General features: G+C 48.3%; 1 protein-coding gene across 4 annotated transcripts in view; it reads right to left on the reverse strand.

Moving 5' to 3' along the window:
* Nucleotides 1–19,973, reverse strand: part of LOC138447689 (serine/threonine-protein kinase N1-like) — a 1,645,716-nt gene that overhangs the window by 163,988 nt on the left and 1,461,755 nt on the right. For all 4 annotated transcript variants that reach the window (XM_069603962.1, XM_069603960.1, XM_069603961.1 and 1 more), the window contains 2 exons: nucleotides 19,149–19,211; nucleotides 17,748–17,824 (listed from right to left, as the gene is read on the reverse strand). In XM_069603962.1, the coding sequence (XP_069460063.1) occupies nucleotides 17,748–17,824; nucleotides 19,149–19,211 (140 nt within the window). The remainder of the gene's footprint in view (nucleotides 1–17,747; nucleotides 17,825–19,148; nucleotides 19,212–19,973) is intronic.

Consider the following 19,973-nt stretch of genomic DNA (forward strand, 5'->3'; position numbering starts at 1 on the left):
TTTTGACCAAGGATGAGAATTTCGGTCTTGTCTCCGTTAAGACATAGGCCATTTGTGGCCATCCAAGCTTGGATGGTGGCGTAAATGTTCTGGAGGGTGGCTGTGTCCTGATGGTAGAGTCCTGTGAGCGGGAGGAGTACTTGGGTATCGTCGGCGTAATTGGTGTATGTGATCCCCAGGGCATCCAGTTTGTCAAAGAGGGGTTTGGTGAACAGGTTATATAGGGTAGGCGCCGTGCATGAGCCCTGCGGGACTCCGTGCTTGATGGTAGTAGGATCTGCATTAGCTATATTGGAGAACACTTTCATTACTCTTCCTTCGAGGAAGGAGGTGATCCAGTTGGTAGCTTGTATGGAGAAATGTGCGGCCTGAATGAGATGGTTCGTGAGGATGGCATGATCAACTAGGTCAAATGCCGCCGAGAGGTCTAAGAGGAGCAGAAGGGCCAATTTCCCATTGTCTAGTGTAAGGGTAATTTGGTTCTTCAGATCTAGTAGGGCGGTTTCAGTGCCATGGCCTTTGCGAAATCCGGACTGCCTTTTACCTAGGACAGAGTTGTTTTCCAGGTAAGTCTGTATCTGCATGTGAGCCGCTTTATCTAAGATTTTCAGAAGAAATGGGACCGTTGTGATGGGTTGGTAGTTGTTGGGTTGGGCAGGGTCCAGGGTTGGTTTCTTTAAGAGCGGACGCACCCAGGCCGCTTTAAGGCTATGAGGGACTATGCCCGTCTTGAATGAGGTGTTGATGAATGCTGTGATGATCGGTGTGAGGGGTGCTGCGCATTCTTTAATGATGTTAGGGAGGCATATATCGCCTTTGCATTGAGATGGTTTAATCTGTTTAAGGATTAGGAGAACATCTGCTTCGCTGATTGGCGAGAAATTGAATTTGGAGGCGTGCTGGTCGTTAGTGGGATTGGCGACAGGGGTCTGTTGGGGGTGCAAAGCCTTGAAATGTTCTGCTATTTTATTTTGAAGAAGGTCTATTTTATTTAACATCGCTGTTTGGATGCTATTGCACCAGGCTTCATCCTTAACAGTCTCATATGTGCAGATTGGGGGGATAGTGAGCTCTTTAAAGATGGTGAAAAGTTCTTTTCAGTGGGAGTTGGCTTCCAGAATACGTTTATTGTATGTTTCAGACTTAGCCTGAAATATAGCACATTTGTACTTTTTAGTAATATGCAGAAAGTCTTTTTTGGTGGCGTCACAGGGATTGGCCTGCCATGTTTTGAGGGCTTGGCGCTTGCACTGGCGTATGTTTAATAGGTCCTCTGTGTACCATGAGTTGGAATGAAATGATTTTTTGTCCTTTTTGCTTTCAAGAGGAGCTGCGGTGTTGATGGCATGAGTGAGTGTATCTTTGAAAATCTCTGCTAGAATGTTGGGGTCAGAGGAGAAGGGCGGTGCTAGGCATGGGTTGTTGAGAAAGGGGCATATATTGTCTGCTGTAAGCTTTTTGGCACTTCTGGTCATCTTAGCTGGTGCAGGTATAAGTGGTTTGGAGTATGATGATATGGGGATGTAGAATTGGAGGCAGTTGTGGTCGGACCATGGGAGGGCTGTGTTGGAGTTGATGGTGGAGCCACAGTTATGATCTACCACCGAGTCTAGGATACGGCCTTTATTGTGGGTCGGGGCAGTAACTATCTGTGTGAATCCTAAGTCTGTGAGATTTCTAGCGAGTGAGGTGGCTGCTTTGTCAAGTTTATCATTGTATCCGAGGTTTAGATCACCTAGAAGCAGAGTTTTAGAGGTTTGTTTGATGTTTTTCCCAAGGATGTGGTTGACTATGTTAGTGAAGTTGTTGGCGGGGCCTGGAGGTCTATATATGACATGAATGTTTACTGTTTCTTTGGGAGAAAGGGTGAGTTTGACCGATAGGATGTCAGTAGTGTCTTCCCCTGTGGTGGAGGTCTGCCTTATGGCTAGGGAATCTTTAAAAATGAGTGCAACCCCTCCTCCTGTTTTAGCTGATCGGTCTTGTCTTAAGATTGAGTATCCTGGTGGTACAGCTAGGCTGATAGTAGGACCAGATGCCGCATGCAACCAAGTTTCTGTTAAGGCTAGCATATCTAAGTCTTGGCTGGTAATAATATCATTGACTTCAAGTGCGTGGGCGTTGAGTGAACGAACATTTAATAAGGCACATTTCAGATGTTGGAGCTTAATTGATTGAGGTGGCTTGAGGTCGGTGGTTGGAATGGGCTTTTTGGTAGTGTGAGTGGGTTTATTAGTCAGGTGAGGTCTAGGAGGAGCCAGCGTAAGAGTCTTGTTAAGGTGCTTAAGGGTGGTGTTGCTTGGCAAGCGGAGGGTGCGCGATCCTAAACGTGAGTTCCTAGGCGGTACCTGCATAGGTGTGGTTGGGAATGCTATGGGTAATGTACGTGTTCTGAGTCTGTGCTGCCTGAGTATGAGGTCTGGCATATTGGGGGGAGAAGCGTGTGTGGTGTAGTGTCTGGGTTCCATGCTAAGGCTGTTGAGTTGCCCTATGGGCATGAGGTAGGCAATATTGCTAGTAAGTACGATGTGGACTATACCTAAGAGGATGTAAGGTGTGTGAGTGGTGTACATATTGGGATAGGAGTGAGGGAGCTGGGATGCCATATGGGTTAAACAATGCAGAGGCACGGGGTACTCTACCAACCAAAATGTCACAATACAGTAGTTCAGTGGTCTCTCGTGACCATAAGGAACAGCACAATGGTTCAGTGGTCTCTATCGACCATAAGGCACAACACAGTAGTTCAGTGGTCTCTGGCGACCATAAGGCATAACACAATGGTTCAGTGGTCTCTAGCGACCATAAGGCACAGCACAGTAGTTCAGTGGTCTCTCGCGACCATAAGGCATAACACAATGGTTCAGTGGTCTCTATCGACCATAAGGCACAACACAGTAGTTCAGTGGTCTCTGGCGACCATAAGGCATAACACAATGGTTCAGTGGTCTCTAGCGACCATAAGGCACAACACAGTAGTTCAGTGGTCTCTAGCGACGATAAGGCATAACACAATGGTTTAGTGGTCTCTATCGACCATAAGGCACAACACAGTAGTTCAGTGGTCTCTGGCGACCATAAGGCATAACACAATGGTTTAGTGGTCTCTATCGACCATAAGGCACAACACAGTAGTTCAGTGGTCTCTGGCGACCATAAGGCATGACAATGGTTCAGTGGTCTCTAGCGACCATAAGGCACAACACAGTAGTTCAGTGGTCTCTAGCGACCATAAGGCATAACACAATGGTTCAGTGGTCTCTAGCGACCATAAGGCATAACACAATGGTTCAGTGGTCTCTAGCGACCATAAGGCATGACACAGTTGTATAATATTATCTGGAGACCTCCAGGGAACAAAACTTTAAAAACGCATACATTGTGGGACACCTAGAATAGAGGGTTGCAGTTGGGCCATAGGGAACAGCTGTTTCTCCTGAGAGTGATGGTTAGATGCCTACATGAAGACTAGACCGAAGGAGTGTGTCTATCAACATTGTGTCTAATAGGAAGCATTAAACAGGCAGTGTGCACAGTAGTAGTCAATGTAGCGATCCTGTGGGAATTGTTTTACTGTAGTCTGTATGTTTGTGTTGAATAAGAGGCTCCTTGTAGCGGCAGGTGACCGCCTTTGTGGTGTGGGTCAGCGCCGGCGTGTGCAGGCTGAATCATGCAGCGAATATTCCATAATAGCTATGGTGCAAGCAGCGGGTACAGATTACGGGCGATCCAGGATACCGACAATTGCGCATATCAGATGATCGGTATGATAGGCTTACCGAAATGGGTCAAGGGTCCGTGGCCCAGGTCTAGGACGCCTCCGGACAGGCTCCAGACAGGCAGCCTTGGTGTGTGGCCTTCGTGGGTGTGCCGGCTTGACGCCTGCCGGCGATTGGATTGGCCGAAATGCGGGAAGGGAGCCAATCAGGCCGGGATCACACTGAGGTGGGCTGTGTGACCTGGCGATTGAGGGCGGGCGGCCATCTTGGAGTGGGTGGTAGCCTCGAGGGGGCTAATGGCGGCAATAGCGTGGAATAGCCTCGGTGCAGTGTCCGCGGCACGGAGCTGCACGGAGCACTGATCAAGCGATAGTGCTTGAATTATAGCAGATAATGCAGATTTCGAATCTGCTCGTCGCGTTGGGGGAGAAAAGTGGCAATGTTGCATACATGCACTTAACCCAAAGCTACATATAGCACTCCATTGCACAAAAAAGAATGGGCGACCAGGACTAAGGGGATGTGCCCTATAATCAAGCAGGAAAAGGAGTAATATTGGTCTAACTTCTGATTAAAGTAACAGAACATAAACAATGACTCTGTGAGAGGGAATTCTGTAGGAAATGTTGAGACTGATTATGAGTAAGGTCCTGGCTTGCTATGAGCCGCATTGGGCCCTTTTGGATTTTCCGTTGTGGTGCTATATTTTTAGAATTTCCCATTTCGTTTAGATATACGTTATGTTATTATTCTTATTGTAAATATGTATGAATTTGATCTTAAGATAATGAATTTCTGTTAGACGATTGATGGATTGATTGAATTTATGGTTATTAACTAATGATGTACGGAATGATTTACTTTTGTAGGAAATTTTATGTTTGAATGAATGTGTAAAGTTTTGTTTATATAAAACTATCACATTAAATAAATAAAATAATAATTAAGTTCAGGGAGGAACCCAATTTGTGTAGCAGTGAACAGGTGCCCTCGAGATGGTGACTGTGCCGGGATGAGCCAAGTATGGGAATACAAAGACGCCGGCTCTCCTGAGGTGGGCCAGAACTACTGCCATCAGCTTGGTAAAGACCCTGGGAGCAGAGGTCAAGCCAAAAGGGAGCACCTTGATTTGTTAATGTGCATCCCCAATGGCAAAAGTCAGAAACCGCATGTGCTTCCTGTGGATTGGCACGTGAAGGTAGGCGCCCTGAAGGTCCAGCAACACCAGCCAGTCTTAGTACTGCAGAGCCTGGACAGTTTCCCTCAACGGCACCATCCGGCATTTCCTCGGGATCTTGTTCAATTCTCTGAAGTCCAGGATGGGACAAAGTCCACCCCAAACCTATCTCCTTGGCTGGAAGCCCATTCAGGAGAAGGGCATGCAGCTATTCCAGTAGCTCCCTTTCTGGACGTCGGGGGTTGAGGCGGGTGGTGGCCTTCTGGGTGTCTTCACACAAACGTGCAATTTGTTACGACAGTGCAAGCGCTTCTACGATTCTTTATGGTGATGTCACCCTCTGTTTTTCAGTCGTCGGATTCTCTGTATCATGCTCCGATGAGCGTGAGAGTGATTTTGCCGGAGCTTTAGACGGTGGTCTGCCTAACACCAGTTTCGCCGAGCGTTCCCTTACCGCCTTCAGGTTCATTGAGAGGCAGGAACCACGCTACTCTGTCATGCCCTATTCCAAGACACCACACACATATAGTGTGTGGGTCCATGAGGGACCTCTTGGAGTTGCAGTCCTTGCAACGTTTGAACCCAGGCGGTTTAGGCCCAGACATACTGACACAGTCATAAGATGAGACTGATAACAAGTGTGTTCCCAATAGTGGGTTGAGCATGTTGGAAAAAGGAACTGATCTATGGGTATTAGTGCGTTCTTGTATACAACATCCAAAGACACCTCCGATCGAGGAATGGCGCGGCCAAATACGAGGGAGTCAACGACTATATCGTGCAGCATATGCCCCCTGTCGAAAAATGTTCTGAGCAGCTGCCGCTGTATAGCTATATATCAAGATGAGGAATCTGTGGGAGAATGCAACCCATTGAACATCTACTTCTCCCCTCTTTAATCTTTAGCAATGTATGCAACAAGGCGGCATTAAACAGCCACCATATGTGCCAAAATCAAAAATTACAGGGATGCTATACTGCCTCAGAACTGAAGGGAATAGTTTCTTACCTGTAACTCCATTTCTCCAGCATTGGTATCTTTCATGGATTCACATGCTTAGAATATTCCCCTTCGACAGACTGGGAACCCTCGGTAAGCTTATATAGCCTTTTCCTATAGGAAAACTTTTGACACTTTAGTGTCCTATCTACGTCGTTTTGGGCCGCGCACGCACGCACGCCCTACCAAGACGTAGTGGTATAAATGCCCCGCCCCCGCGGCTCCTTCCAGATTTCGACCCCTCCAAGTGGAACGGGGTGAAACCAGAAAATATGTGAAGATTGCATTTCGGGGAGGCTGGAGGGCGCATGGGAATCCATGAAAGATACCAATGCTGGAGAAATGTAGTTACAGGTAAGAAACTATTCCCTTCTCCAGCATTGGATCTTTCATGGATTCACATGCTTAGAATAGAATGCACAGCAGTGAACGTGAAACAATGAAGGAGGTGTAACTGCAATCGAGCAATCACCCCATTCTGCCAAAGAAAACAAACCATGATTACATAAGATTCGAAATCAACTACCTGTCACCGCACTGCATACCGCAATATACATTAGTTAAAAAAACAGGATACATAAAGCACGCATTGGAACCACATACGCATGTTTGTGCATATAATTAAAAGCATATATATATATATATATATATATATATATATACCCATATCTGCATGTATAACACATATCCAATCAGCATAGAACCCTCTCGAAGAGAAAGGGCTTATCTTATTGAAAGAGATGCCGTAAGACTGCTCGCCCCATTTGAACCTCGTCCGCATGCTGTCGTTCTAAGCAGTAGTGGCGGGTGAATGTATGGGGCACTGACCATGCTGCTGCTCTGCAAATGTCTGCCAGCGGGATCCCTGCCCACAATGCCGTCGACGAAGAGGTCGCTCCGGTCGAATGGGCTCTCGGACGTCCTTGTAGCGGCTTTCCTGCTTTCGAGTGACAGAAAGCAATCGTCAACGAGACCCATCGAGCCAGACCTTGTTTCGAAATTGCTTTCCCCTTTGCTGAAGGGCCATACGCAACGAAGAGCTGCTGTGTCGATCGAAGTTGCTGGGTACGATGCAGGTAGAATTTTAGAGCCCTCTTGACTGAGAGTATGCAGAACCTTTTCCGCTGCCGACGACGGCGTTGCAAAGAAGGTGGGTAGGACCATGGTAGAGTGTTTATGAAAAATCGTAGGAACTTTCGGGACGAAACGAGGACTCGTCGACAAGATAACCTTGTTCTTGAAGAATCTGAGATACGGAGGGTCTATGACCAATGCTTGTAACTCCGAGATTCGTCTAGCCGACGTTATGGCTATTAGAAAAGCCACTTTCCAAGATAGAAACTTCATGGACGCCGTAGCCATTGGCTCAAAAGGTGATTTCATCTAACCTGCAAGTACCAAGTTAAGGCTCCACGTTGGTGGAAAACGCTTAACCGGGGGAAACGTCCGAAACAAACCTCTCATGAAATGTTTAACCAATCTGTCACTAAAAAAAGGCGTAGAGTTCCTCCTTCTTGTGAACCTAGAGATGGCCGCCAGGTGAACCTTTAGAGATGAAAAAGACAAGCCACTCCTCGCCAAATGCAACAGATACGGGAGGATCTGTTCCGGAGTAACTCTCAGAAGCTCCACTTCCGCCTCCCCTTGGCACCACACACAGAATCTTTTCCACTTACACCTGTAAGACTTGTTGGTGGACGGGGCCCGCACAGCCTGCAATATTTTTCGACAGTCCGATGGAATGGTCAAGGCCGCAAACTCCGAAAAGTCAGGAGCCAAGCCGTGAGGTTGAGACTGTTCGGGTCCTGATGCCACACCGTTCCTTCGTTCCGGGACAAGAGGTTGGGCTCTTTTGGGAATGTTATCGGGTGGTCCGCTGACAGATGAAGGAGGTCAGAAAACCATGGTTGTCTCGGCCAACGCAGCGCTAACAGGATGACTCGGCACCTGTACCTGCGTATCCACTGCAGAGTCCTCCGTATCAGGGGAAACGGAGGGAAGGCATAGAGGAACTTGTCCGTCCACGGGAAGGAAAAAGCTTCTCCCACTGAATTTTCCTGTGGCCATCTGCTGGCGTACATTTTGCACTTCTTGTTTGCCTTCGTGGCTAAGAGGTCCAGCGTCGGTTGCCCCCATTTCTGGAAGACCTTCGCCAAATGATCGTCGTTTATTTCCCACTTGTGAATCTGGTCCATCTGTCTGCTGAGCGAGTCCGCCTGTTCGTTTTTCACTCCTGGCAGATGATGGATACATCGTGCTTCAAAGCCCAATGCCACACCTTCTGAGCCTCGACGGAGAGGGTCCTGGACCGCATACCGCCTTGCTTTCATAAATAAAACATTGTCGTGTTATTGTCCGTCAGAACTCTCACTGTGGATCCCCTGATGTGAGGCAGAAACGCTCTCAGGGCCCAGCGGACTGCTCTCAATTCCAGAATGTTGATGTGTAGGAGAGATTCTTTCTGAGACCAGCAGCCTTGTGTCTGCAGAGTGCCCATATGCGCACCCCAGCCGGTTAGGGACGTGTCCGTTACCACTGTGAACTGGAATTCCGGTTCCTGTAGAGGCACTCCCTTGGAAATATTCCGACGATTCCTCCACCACCGTAGGGTTGACATGAGCTTGACGTCGTCGATGGTCAACTTGTCTGACCAAAGGCCCTGAGACTGCGTCCAACGATCTGCCAAAAACTGTTGAACTGGCCTCATGAAAAGGCGACAGTTGGGCACTAGATGAATGCAGGACGCCATAGCTCCCAGGATTGACGTATATTTTTTCAACAACAACCTGGAATTGATCTTCAGCTGGCTTGCCAAACGACTGAGCCTGGTGATCCTGTCGAGGGATGGTTTGACTAATCCCAGCTGGGTGTCGAACTGGGCACCCAGAAACAGTCATCTTCTGGACGGCGTTAATGAGGATTTGTCGAAGTTTATCGCAAACCCCAATCGTTCCAATAGGTTCAATGTGTCCTGTAGACTGTCGTGCGTCGACGACGGGGAAGAACCCCTCACCAACCAGTCGTCGAGATACGGGTATACATGGTGGCCCTGCCTCCTCAGTTAGGCTGCCACCGGAGCCAGGCATTTGGTGAACGTTCTGGGGGAAGATTTTAACCCAAAAGGGAGAACTGTGAACTGGTAGTGATTGTGTTCCACCACAAACCTGTGGTATTTCTTGTGTTGCAGACACACCGGTATGTGAAAGTACGCGTCCTGCAGGTCCAGAGACGCTAGAAAATCCCCTTTTTGAACCAACCTTATTACCTCTTGGAGCGTGAGCATCTTGAACTTTATGTCCTTCAAAGACTTGTTCAGTTCTCGCAGATCTAGGATGGGACGCCATTTTCCATTCGGCTTTTTCACCACAAAGTACCGAGAGTAAACCCCTTGACCCCTTTGCGATGACGGGACGTGTTCTCTAGCCCCTTTTTGTAGCATAAGTGCTACTTCCTGCAGCAACGCGCTCAGATGGGAATGAGCTACACGCACCGGTGGAATATGCAGAGGGTTGCTTTTGAACTGCAGGGAATGTCCGTATTCTACTGTGTCCAACACCCATTGATCTGTGGTTATCAGTTCCCATTCCTTGCTGTAACGTGATACTCTGCCCCCAGAACGTTTCGATGCCCGTCATTGCTGACTCTTAGCTCGCTTATCCCTCGTCGACGACGAGAAACCTGCCCTTTTCTTAGGGGCTTGGTAGTCCCGGTGCTGTCTAGCTGCCTGTGAAGCTCGTCTGTATCCTTGAGAGGAATATGTTGATCTACCGAAGGAACGGTCCCTGGAAGAGAACCTGGAGTTCCCTTAAGCTCCTCTGAAGGGACGAAAAGACCGGGAACCCGGACCACTCTGGAGAGCTCCCAAAGAACACGCAGTTTCCGAGTCCTCTTTCATGCCCTTCAGGGCTTCGTCGACCTTCTCACCAAAAAGGAGGTCCCCTTCGAAAGGCATATCCAGTACCTTGTACTGCACCTCGGGTCGGAAGTTGGTGCATTTCAGCCATGCCTGCCGTTGGAGGACCACACCGTTGTTCACCTGCTTGAAACCCGACTCTGCAAGATCTACTGCGATGTTAATTGCATGATTTGAAGCTTCCTCACCTTCCCTGACTAGTAGCATAGCCGCTTTTCGATGTTCAACCGGAAGGTGTTCTAGTATGGGTGCCAGCCGGTGCCACATTTCCCTGTCGCATCTAGCGACTATGGCAAGAGAATTGGCCGCCTTAACCGTGGTAGCACCTACCGTCAGGACTTTCTTGCCGAACGCATCTTGGCGTCTAGCATCACTTTCCGGGGGGGGGGGGTCGTACACTTGTGTTGAGCCCTCGCCTTTCTTGCTGCCGTTACCACAGAGTCAGGTGTCAGTTGTGAGAAAAGGCACTTGGGAGTAGAGTCCGCGGCCTTGAATTTCTTTTCCAGACGACCTTTAACCACTGGCTCTGAGAAAGGGTGACGCATGGTCTGCAGACCTTCCTTCCACACTTGTTCAAGGACGGTCATCGAAAACACAGACTTTCTCCTTTGACCCATGTGGTCGAAAAGAAAGCAATCTTTCTTTTCTTCTTCTTGTGCCAGCCCAAATTCCTTGCAGGCCATCATGTTATGGAATGACCCGATATCATCTGGAGGAGACGGCTGGGCCGGACTCCTCAGCGTTTCCAACTCCATATCAGACTCCCAGGTCGGATCCCTGGAGGGGGAAAGTGAGACTATTGACGACGCCCTGCTGCCTGATTCCAAATCCAACAGCTCCCCTTCCTCGCGGTGTGGAACCGAGAGGCTTGCTTCTGGAGGTCCTGCGGCGGGGGTTGCAGGTGGAGGACGGCGAGACGGGCCAGGGTCGTCGACGACCAACCCGGCCGGGGCTGTTCGAGGCAGTCTATCGTCCAGCGTCCATAGCAGAGATTGCAGCGTGGATAAGACTTCCACTGATAGAATCAATTGTGGATCCAGCAGGGGGGCAGAACCCGGACAGCTTTCGGAGACCGGCTTGATAAGTTGCAACCCCAGGTCTGCCGGGGCAGGTACTCTTTCGACCTCGTCCCCCGAAGACACCGACAAGGCCTCTTGCTGTAGGAGTGTGTCCGGTAAAACTGGGTTGTAGACCTCTGGGCACCAGGCCCTTGAGGGATATCCGTCGACGAAGCCATAGTTGTTCCTGTCGGCGTCGTCGACGTCTGCAATGCAGGTGCGGTAGATGTTAACTGCGTCAACGGCAGATAAGTCGTCGACGACCGCCCAACTGTCGACGACGGTGGTGGTCGTACAGGTTTATGCGTTGCTCCCGCCTTCTCTGAACTCGACCTGCGTTTTTCCTTTTCTCGACTCGAGGTCGATCCATGGCGATCGCCTGAGGAGGATTTGGATTCGTCTTTATCTTTTCACGTCAAAGATGAGGACGAAGAGGCACCTTTCGACGCCGAGTCCTTGGAGCGGCCTTCCGACGACTCTTTGACCACCAGTCTAGGCTTCTTCACCGGGGGCTCCGATGACGATGAGTGGCGCGGGGCCCTTGAAGATTTCGATGCCGAGGCCACGCTGCGTGTTGAGCCCACCTCTGAAGGCGGGTATGCCCCCGCTCCATCGTTCAACCATGCGACAAGTCTGCGACTCTGATCCTTAAGGGTTTTCTGGGAGAAGCCCTTACAAATGTCGCAGTCGTCAGCCGAGTGGTGAGGGTGCAGACAGTAAATGCAGTCCATATGCGCATCCCCCTCGTAGACCTTCTTTAGGCCGCACGTAGCGCACGGGCGGAAAAGTGCTTTTCCTGACATCAGGAGAAGAGTGTAACCTAACCAAGTAGAAAAAACACGAGGTGTTCCTACATTGGAGATGGTCGAAATCTGGAAGGAGCCGCGGGGGCGGGGCATTTATACCGCTACGTCTTGGTAGGGCGTGCGTGCGCGCGCAGCCCAAAACGACGTAGATAGGACACTAAAGTGTTGAAAGTTTTCCTATAGGAAAAGGCTATATAAGCTTACCGAGGGTTCCCAGTCTGTCGACGGGGAATATTCTAAGCATGTGAATCCATGAAAGATCCAATGCTGGAGAAGCTTAGGACTTTCATTCTCAGATATCTTAAAAAGAACCCCAAAATCACATTCACCTATACTTTGACAGTGGGACCTCTAAATTACAAGTTATTCACCGTAGTGACTAACTTACTCCTACTCCATAGTCCCCTTTCCTCATCCTTCATGGAGGCGTCCCTCGCTAGGGAAAGGAACAGAACCTTTTTTCAATCAAAAAAGCATTTCCCCATTAAATTTCGAGGCAGGCAGTTGTGGTCCCAGGAGTGTGCACTTGCTGCCTCCACCCTCTGGCGCCTCACCTCAGTGCCTTTTTTTACACGTCAGACAGATTAAAACTACTCACTAATTACATTTTAGGGGGAGGACAGAGGGTTGTATGAAGAAAAGTGGGCTATGGACTAGGAGTGTGTTAGTGACTATAGTCTGTAACTTGCAATTACTCCTCCGTCCCGTCCCCTTTCCTCCATACTTCATGGGCGATTACAACTGATGATTAGCACATAGGGAGGAGAGGTGTCCTACAGCCTTACACAAATAGATTCCTCATGTTTGGCCAAAGGCTGCATCAGACCTTGCGTTCCAGTCCAGACAAGGTTTGCAAAAAGCAGACGCCCATGTCAGCTCCCTTCTGATGACCTGCCATGGCACACGCCTTTGGAACACTACTGCCTTTGCCCTAATTGAATGGGCATGTAAATTTGCTGGCCAGTCCTTGTTCCGCCTCGCTTCCTCAATAGCCACCATTCATCTTGCTATGGAAGCTTTTGAGGTTGGAGATCCTGGGATTGACGCCCCAAAGGTTACGAACAAAGCATCAGACTTTCAGAGGTCCTTTGCCCTTTCCAGGTAGAAATTTAGAGTTCTTCTAACATCGAGACAGTGCAGGACCCTTTCCATGTCTGACTGTGCTTCCAATGTTTTTCCCCAATCTGCAATCTCCTCGCCCAAATGGAATGACAAGACCACTTTAGGTAAGAACGATGGATGAGTGTGAAGCACAACCTTATCCTTGCAGAAGATGTGGTACAGACGCAACTAGCGCTTATATTTCACCTACGTGAGACCAACCAGCAACACTGTTTTGACGGTGACCAGCCTAATGTCCGTCGCAGCCATAGGCTCAAATGGCTTATACGCTAGTGCGTTGAGCACCACATTTAGATCCCAGACAGGGAGCGGGCGCTTAACCGACAGATATAGCCTTTTCAGTAGAGTAAGATGTCTCTTCACCAATGCATTCGACATGGAGTCTGAGTGTTTGTACGCCCCTTTAGCTGTCAGATAGGTGCGACACGTGCCCACCTGCACTCCAGATTGTTAACAGGAACACAGAGAATGACAGAACATGGTCCAGAGAGCAAGCCATAGGGTATATCCAGATATCTGTTGCCCAGAAACAGAACCTTGTCCACTTGCTTTTACATTGACTCCGCATGAGGCCCTTCCTTGCTTTCTGGATGATTTTCTGATAAGTCCTGGCAGGAATCAAGCCACCAGGGCTAGTTTTTCTGGAGCTGGGTGTGCCAACATCCCTCCTTGTTGAGAGTGTAGGGCGTTTCCTGTCAATTGAAGTGCAACTGGCCCCTACAACACCAATCATACTAGATACTAGCTGGCCACTGAGGCACCACTAGTATGAGGGAGAAGACTGAGTCATGTACCTTCCACATTAGTCTCTGTATTAGTGGAGTTGGAGGGTACACAAGCCCAAAGGTTGTTCCAGGACAGCTGAAGAGCATCCCCCAGAGTGCTTGCCCAGGCTCATCCAGAATGCGTGGTGTTCGCAGGTTGTTGACTTCTGTGGCAAATAGATCCACAGACGGATGGCTCCACAACCGAAATATGTCGCCCAGGACTTGGGGGCAAATCTCCCATTCGTAGTTGTACTCTCTCAGTCTGCCAAGTCTGTCTGCTTCCACGTTGCTGTCCCCCAGAAGATGGACGTCAGTCCGATGGATATCGTGCGAGATGGCCCACTCCCATATCTGGATTGTCAGTCTGCACAGGGGAGTGGGATCTGGTTCCCCCTTGCTTGTTGATGTAATACTGTGGAAGTGTCGGTTTGAATAAGGACTTTCCTGTTCCTGACCAGAGGTAGAAAGGCTCTCAACACTAGCTGTATGGCCCAGAGCACTAACACATTTATGTGGTTGTCCTTGTCCATGCATGATCACAGCCTGTGCGCACAGTTGCTGCCTCGGGTGGCTCCCCTGCCATTAAATGAGTCAGTTGTTATCATTGCTGATGCCGTCGGTTGTAGAAAAAGCATACCCACTCAGAGGTTGTTTGCATCTCTCGACCCTAAGAGGTCCGAAAGCAGGTACACCAGTGTAGTTGTTATCAGCATGTAGTTGTCGATTTTCTGCTAAGAAAGTGACCAATGAAAGCCTTCAAGACTTGGATCCTTTCCAGAGTAGGGAAAATATTTTGCTCATGTGTGTCCCACAGTAGGTGCAAAAAAAACAATGTCTGAGTGGGGTCCAGCTGCGACTTGTGCTGGTTGATCGAGAACCTTAGCTCATACAGAATGTCGATGAGACGCTGTGCTATAAGTTGCACCGCACCTGGTGACATCGCTCCGATTAGCTAGTCGCCTATGTACGGGTAAGGATGGTTTCCTTCGGATCAGAATATGGAGGCGTCGAATTCATTAGCCTGGTAAAAACCTGAGGTGCCGAATTTAACCCAAACGTGAGTACTTTGTACTGGCAATGGAGCTCCATAACAGGAAATGGAGCCCCATAACAGTGAACCTGAGATAAAATCATGAGGCTGCCATATCACAATGTGTAGGTAAGCATCCTTGAGATCCAGAGAGCACATAAAATCCCCCCCACACAGGGACACCGCTATCAGTGCCGTCAAAACCATCAATTTTTTCAAGGGGTAAACAGAGGTTGAGGAATTACAGCTTGAGTACCACTCTCGAGTAAAAGTTGTGTCCTCTGAGAGGGAGGAACCTCTTCCACTGCTCTGTTGGCCACTAGACAGATCTCCGCCAGAAGAGTGGGAGTCCCAACCTACAAAATGTTTGGGGAAAACAGAAGGACAGGAGGGAGGGAGGAAGGAAGGGAGGGGAAGACGGAAACCAGTCTAGAACATTGAAATGGTCCAGCTTCTGCAAAATGCTCATGCCAGAACTGAGTGTGAGAGACAAGCCTGCCCCCCACAGGAGAGCTGTGTACACAGATGCCCGCCTCATAGTTTCCATCTGAGGCCGGGGTTTGGGAGGAGGAATGGAAGACTCCCTTTGTAGAAGATCGCTGTTGCTTGCACCCATGCAGGCTAGGCAACCTGTCTGTTTGGGGAGCATTGCGCTCCCGCGGAAACACCAAATGTTCTCCCTCTGTCCGATCTGCTTTGAACCTGACTAAAGACCTTAGATGCTGGCTTGGCTAATATATCCAGGTACTTTGCGGTCTGAGAGCTTGTCTTCAATTTATTAAGCTCCTCATCCATTGAGCAATGGAATAACTCCACCCTCTCGAATGGGAGGTCCAGAATCCGCTCTTGGACAACTGCATTAAACTTAGTGGCCTTCATCCAGGCAGAGCAACTCATGTCCTCGGCTATGCAGATGGCCCGCCCTGCTGTGTCTATATGGGTCACAGCTGCTTCAATCATGTCCTGCGCCACCATCTTGGCTTCCGCTAGCCCTGATTTGAATACGGCCTGTTTGTGTATAGGAAGCTCAGTCAGAAAATCAGATTTTTCTCCATAGCATTTGTTTAGCGGCTGCCAGCATGACGTCCACATTTGCTTGCCTAAGATGTAGACCCGCATAAATGAACAGGTTTTTCCTGAAAGATTCCAGCGTCCCGTCTTCCTTTGCTAACAGGGACACAGTGGTAAATGAGGCGGTAGATGCATGCGGCTTAGAGAAGATTGATGCAGCCGCTATGACAGACGAATGGGGAAGTGAGGCCAGCAGAATGGTATTGTCTTGTCTATACTTAGCACCTAGCCTTTTATTAGTTGGCTGCATAGTATGAGGCTTGGTCCAGCCCTTTGTTGCAAATGCCTCCACATCTTTTTGAAGTGGGTATTCCCGAACTCATGGATGCCCCTACCATAAGCACCTCGACCAGGACCCCTGCCTCTGGCTGTTCTTGCTGAGGTTGCGGTATTTCTCCTCCTCCTCCTCATCCTCCTCTATGTCAGGATGATCCACCGATTGAGGACCTGTTGCTGGGTTCCAGCTGGATGCTCAGAGCCCTGGCCTACAGCGTCTGGGAGCTGGGGGACCGGATGCAGCAGGGCCTTTGGTACTCTTTGTGGTACGGGTTCTGCCCTCAGCGGTGGCTGCGGAGATACCTGTATCAGGGCTGGTGGCGGCATGTGTATCTGAGCCTGTGGTTGTGCCAGAGGCAGCACTTGCACCAGAACTGGTGGTTGAGCTGGAGTGGGAGGAGGCATCAGCATCACCTCCTTTATGCAGCCTTTAAGTAGTCCCGCCATTTTCTGGGATGGGACCTCATGGGGGTCATACATTTTTCGAAGAAACGCTCCACGCATGCAGGGGACCAACTGTCTGGTGCCAACGGTGTGGCTACAGTGGGCTATGGCCTCCCAGCCCCTTGCCTGGCCTGCGTATAGCTTGCCTTGTATAATGGACCGATACAGACGGCTCTGGGTATGCCGTACACCATGACATTAGCTTGTGTAATGCAGACTTTAGTACATTAACGACCACTCAACTCTGTGGCCCCCTCCTGTTGGGATGGGTGCGCCTCTTCATGAGCCGCTATTTTGTCCACTGAAGCCGCCATTTTGCCCATCTTAGCAGGAATGTGCAGGAAACGAGTATAGTGATTAACCTGCACAAGTAGGTGCCTGGTTGCCCTCGAGCAGCTGCCCGGTACTCGTTCGCACCTCAGGTACCGACCTGGACGGGGTGTAGCTCTCGGGCCAGTGACCGATAGTGCCCTTGCGTGAAGACTCTGGACCCAGTGTCAGGGCAATTCCCCCTGGGAAAACACCTGGTGTCAGAACCTTGCAGTCCCTTAGTCTGGGACCCTGTAGGATCTTGCAGCCAGTAGCTCTTGGAGCCTCGGGCCCCTAACTGGTACCAGGATCTGCGCAATCCCTCCCACTCAAGGTATTGCCATGAAATTAATCCCCCTTGCGGGTGTCCTTATTGAAAAGGATACTTACCTTAGGCCTGGTCTTCTTAGGCACATAATCCTTTCACTGCTCCGGCAGTGACCTGGAAAAAACTCCCTCCACCTGGCCAAAACAAAGTGACTGCAGGGTGAGCGCATTGCATGCAGAATAGCCTTCCCAATGATCCTCACCCAAGCACTGGATACAGAGAGCAAGGTTGATCCAACGCCGGAGGACTGCATGGACCGGCATGCGCCGAGCAGGCGAGGCACCGGAGGCCGGTGACAATGGAAAATTAAAGAAGAAAAATTGGAAATAAACGTTCCTGGGGAAACGCTGATGTGTGGAATTACGAGGGGAAAAAGCCTCAACCACTAGTTCAGTGAAGTAGGTCCGCTCCAGTCGATGTGGAAAAGGAGTACACAGGTGAGGCCCCAGAGTCAGAGAATCACATACTCCTAGAACCATGCCTCTGCACGCTTTTACATTTAAAGGGCAAATGCTTTTTTGAGTGAAAAAAGGTTCAGGTCCCGTACCTAGCGAGGGATGCCCCATGAAGTATGGAAGAAAGGGGACGATATGTAGGAGTAACAACTTTTACTCCTAGACCAGGACACATGTCCTAATCTGCGGTATACAGAATTACTTCGATCTCATTCCACTTTAAAACTTTCTCATACAGCTTTGTCAAGCAACCCAAACGAAAACCTACAAACCTTCTTTACATAGGCCAAAATCTGCGATTTTCACATAACCTTCGGTGTCGAGAAGTAAATTATCCAGTTTAAGGTCCCTGAAAAGAAAGACAGAACCCATCACTTTACTTTGTCAATCAAAAGGTGGCTAATCTATCATGCTCTTTATATACTTTTTGCGGTTGGGAGCTCATTATGTACATTAAACATTACTGACAAGAACCCACACTAACAATCTCATTGGGAGTATGGTGGTAACAGTAAAACATGGTATTTTAAATAACTCTGATTTTTAAAATACCACGCAATTACTTTATGTGTTGGTATCCCATGGGATATTTACTTCCTGTACATAAAAATTATAACCCACTTATATCATCAAGCTATATTTTACATGTACACCATGTGTTAAATATCCCATGGGAATCTAACAAATAATTGGCCACATTATAAAAAGAAGTGGTCATTAAAATAGCACCTGTCTATACCACTACCTCTTATTAGCATACTCATAATGAGGCCCTGCTTGTTAGCAAGAAAAGCTTGGAGCTCACACTACTGTCTGAATCTTGCACTACTTATTGGGTCGTGCTGCCTGGAGATCATGAATACTTCAGTGGTACGTGGTGCCTAGAGCCCCTCACTTCACCATTGCCAGCAATGCTTGATGCTCAGACTCTAATCTTAGACTAGCACTGTTTCGATCTTACACAGAAATTCTTTAAGCTGCTTATTACATGGTCATGCACATTGTTTCATACTCTCTGGAGCCTGCGCTACTCCTTGTCTCGTATTTTCTTGCGTGCACACTTGTTCATATTAACGAGTAGTTATTGGCAATGCCTGCAGCTCCTTCTGCATATTGCTTCCTGGACCTTGCACCATATCACAACAAGTACTGACTGATGTTCACACTGCAACCTGGCTACTGATGGTTTGACTTCAAATCATTCAATGTCTAAGGTAATGCGGAGTAAATAATACATTGCTGCAACACTCTGCTATAACTGCCTGGAACATACTATGATGTAAAGGAAGTTTCTTCATTATTGTACACCATGCCACAAATAATGTTGAAAACTATCTTGCACTGCACACTGTGTGGCATAGAGGTCTCTCTGCACCTGGTCTACCATTGGCTTGATTCTACTGACCCTGTAGCTTGTGTAATGCAGACTTTAGTAGGGCTGCCAAGCAGCTTGTGCTGTGCTTTGGTTTGTGCTGCACGGAGTCTCAACAGCAACATCAATCAATGTACCTCGTCGTTGACATGACAAATGCTGCCTGGCCACTCTTGCATAAGGTCTTCAATATCCACTACTGGAACTCCCAGCATCCTGGTCCATATTGTTTTGGCTCAGGAGTGCAACTAAACGTTTGGAATTCAACTATAGTTTAAAATGTGCTGCGAGTCATCCTTACCTGTAGACGATTTTATGATCATGCAGAAACTGTAGTCCAAGCACCACACAGGCTGAATAGAACCTGAAAAAAAGACATTCTGGTATGAAGGCATAATCCTTGTCTCATATAGTGCTGTGACAGATGAAATCAGCTGCTACGAAAGATCAGAACGCAGTTGGAACAGTATGAAAGAATGTAAGCACTTATCCAAGACCTTACCATTAAATACACTCAAAGTTCACCACTGAAACCCTCTCTCTATAGTATACATGGTAGGAGGCTTAGGACCTCATTTATGGCAGAGTATTTATTAGTTTCAGCAGAGAAGACATTTTGCATGCTCTTCGATTAATTACACAAACACTGTTGTAAAATAGTGTGAAGGGTTTGTCAAGCTTCAAAGTTGGGATTCTAAATATATGTTCTTATTCGTTCTTGGAGCAAAGTAAACCTTACACAACCAGGATGAGATAAAATACATAAAATAAAACAGAAGACATTATCTTTGACAATCCAATAAATAGAATTACATACAGAAACTGTTTCCCTAATGTTATTTTATTTAATTACAATACAACACTCACTAATACTAATGTTTAATTTAACACGGTTGCAAAATAATAAGGCCCACTAGTATTAGGGAGACATGTTCAACACTCAGAATTCTCAGCCAAAAAGACCTCCTTTCTAATTTAGTCTAATGTAATGACCAAAACATCTGTTTAGATAATTCAAATTTGGCTCGATTGTTGTTTCAACAAATTCTTACACACTCGACACATTGCCTTTTCCTTAGGTAGACACCCACGTGCCTAATACAGCATCGCGAGCTTGTTCAGACTT

The sequence above is a fragment of the Ambystoma mexicanum genome, chromosome 3q (genome assembly GCF_040938575.1).
Source record: "Ambystoma mexicanum isolate Mex_15411 chromosome 3q, UKY_AmexF1_1, whole genome shotgun sequence".
Taxonomy (NCBI): domain Eukaryota; kingdom Metazoa; phylum Chordata; class Amphibia; order Caudata; family Ambystomatidae; genus Ambystoma; species Ambystoma mexicanum.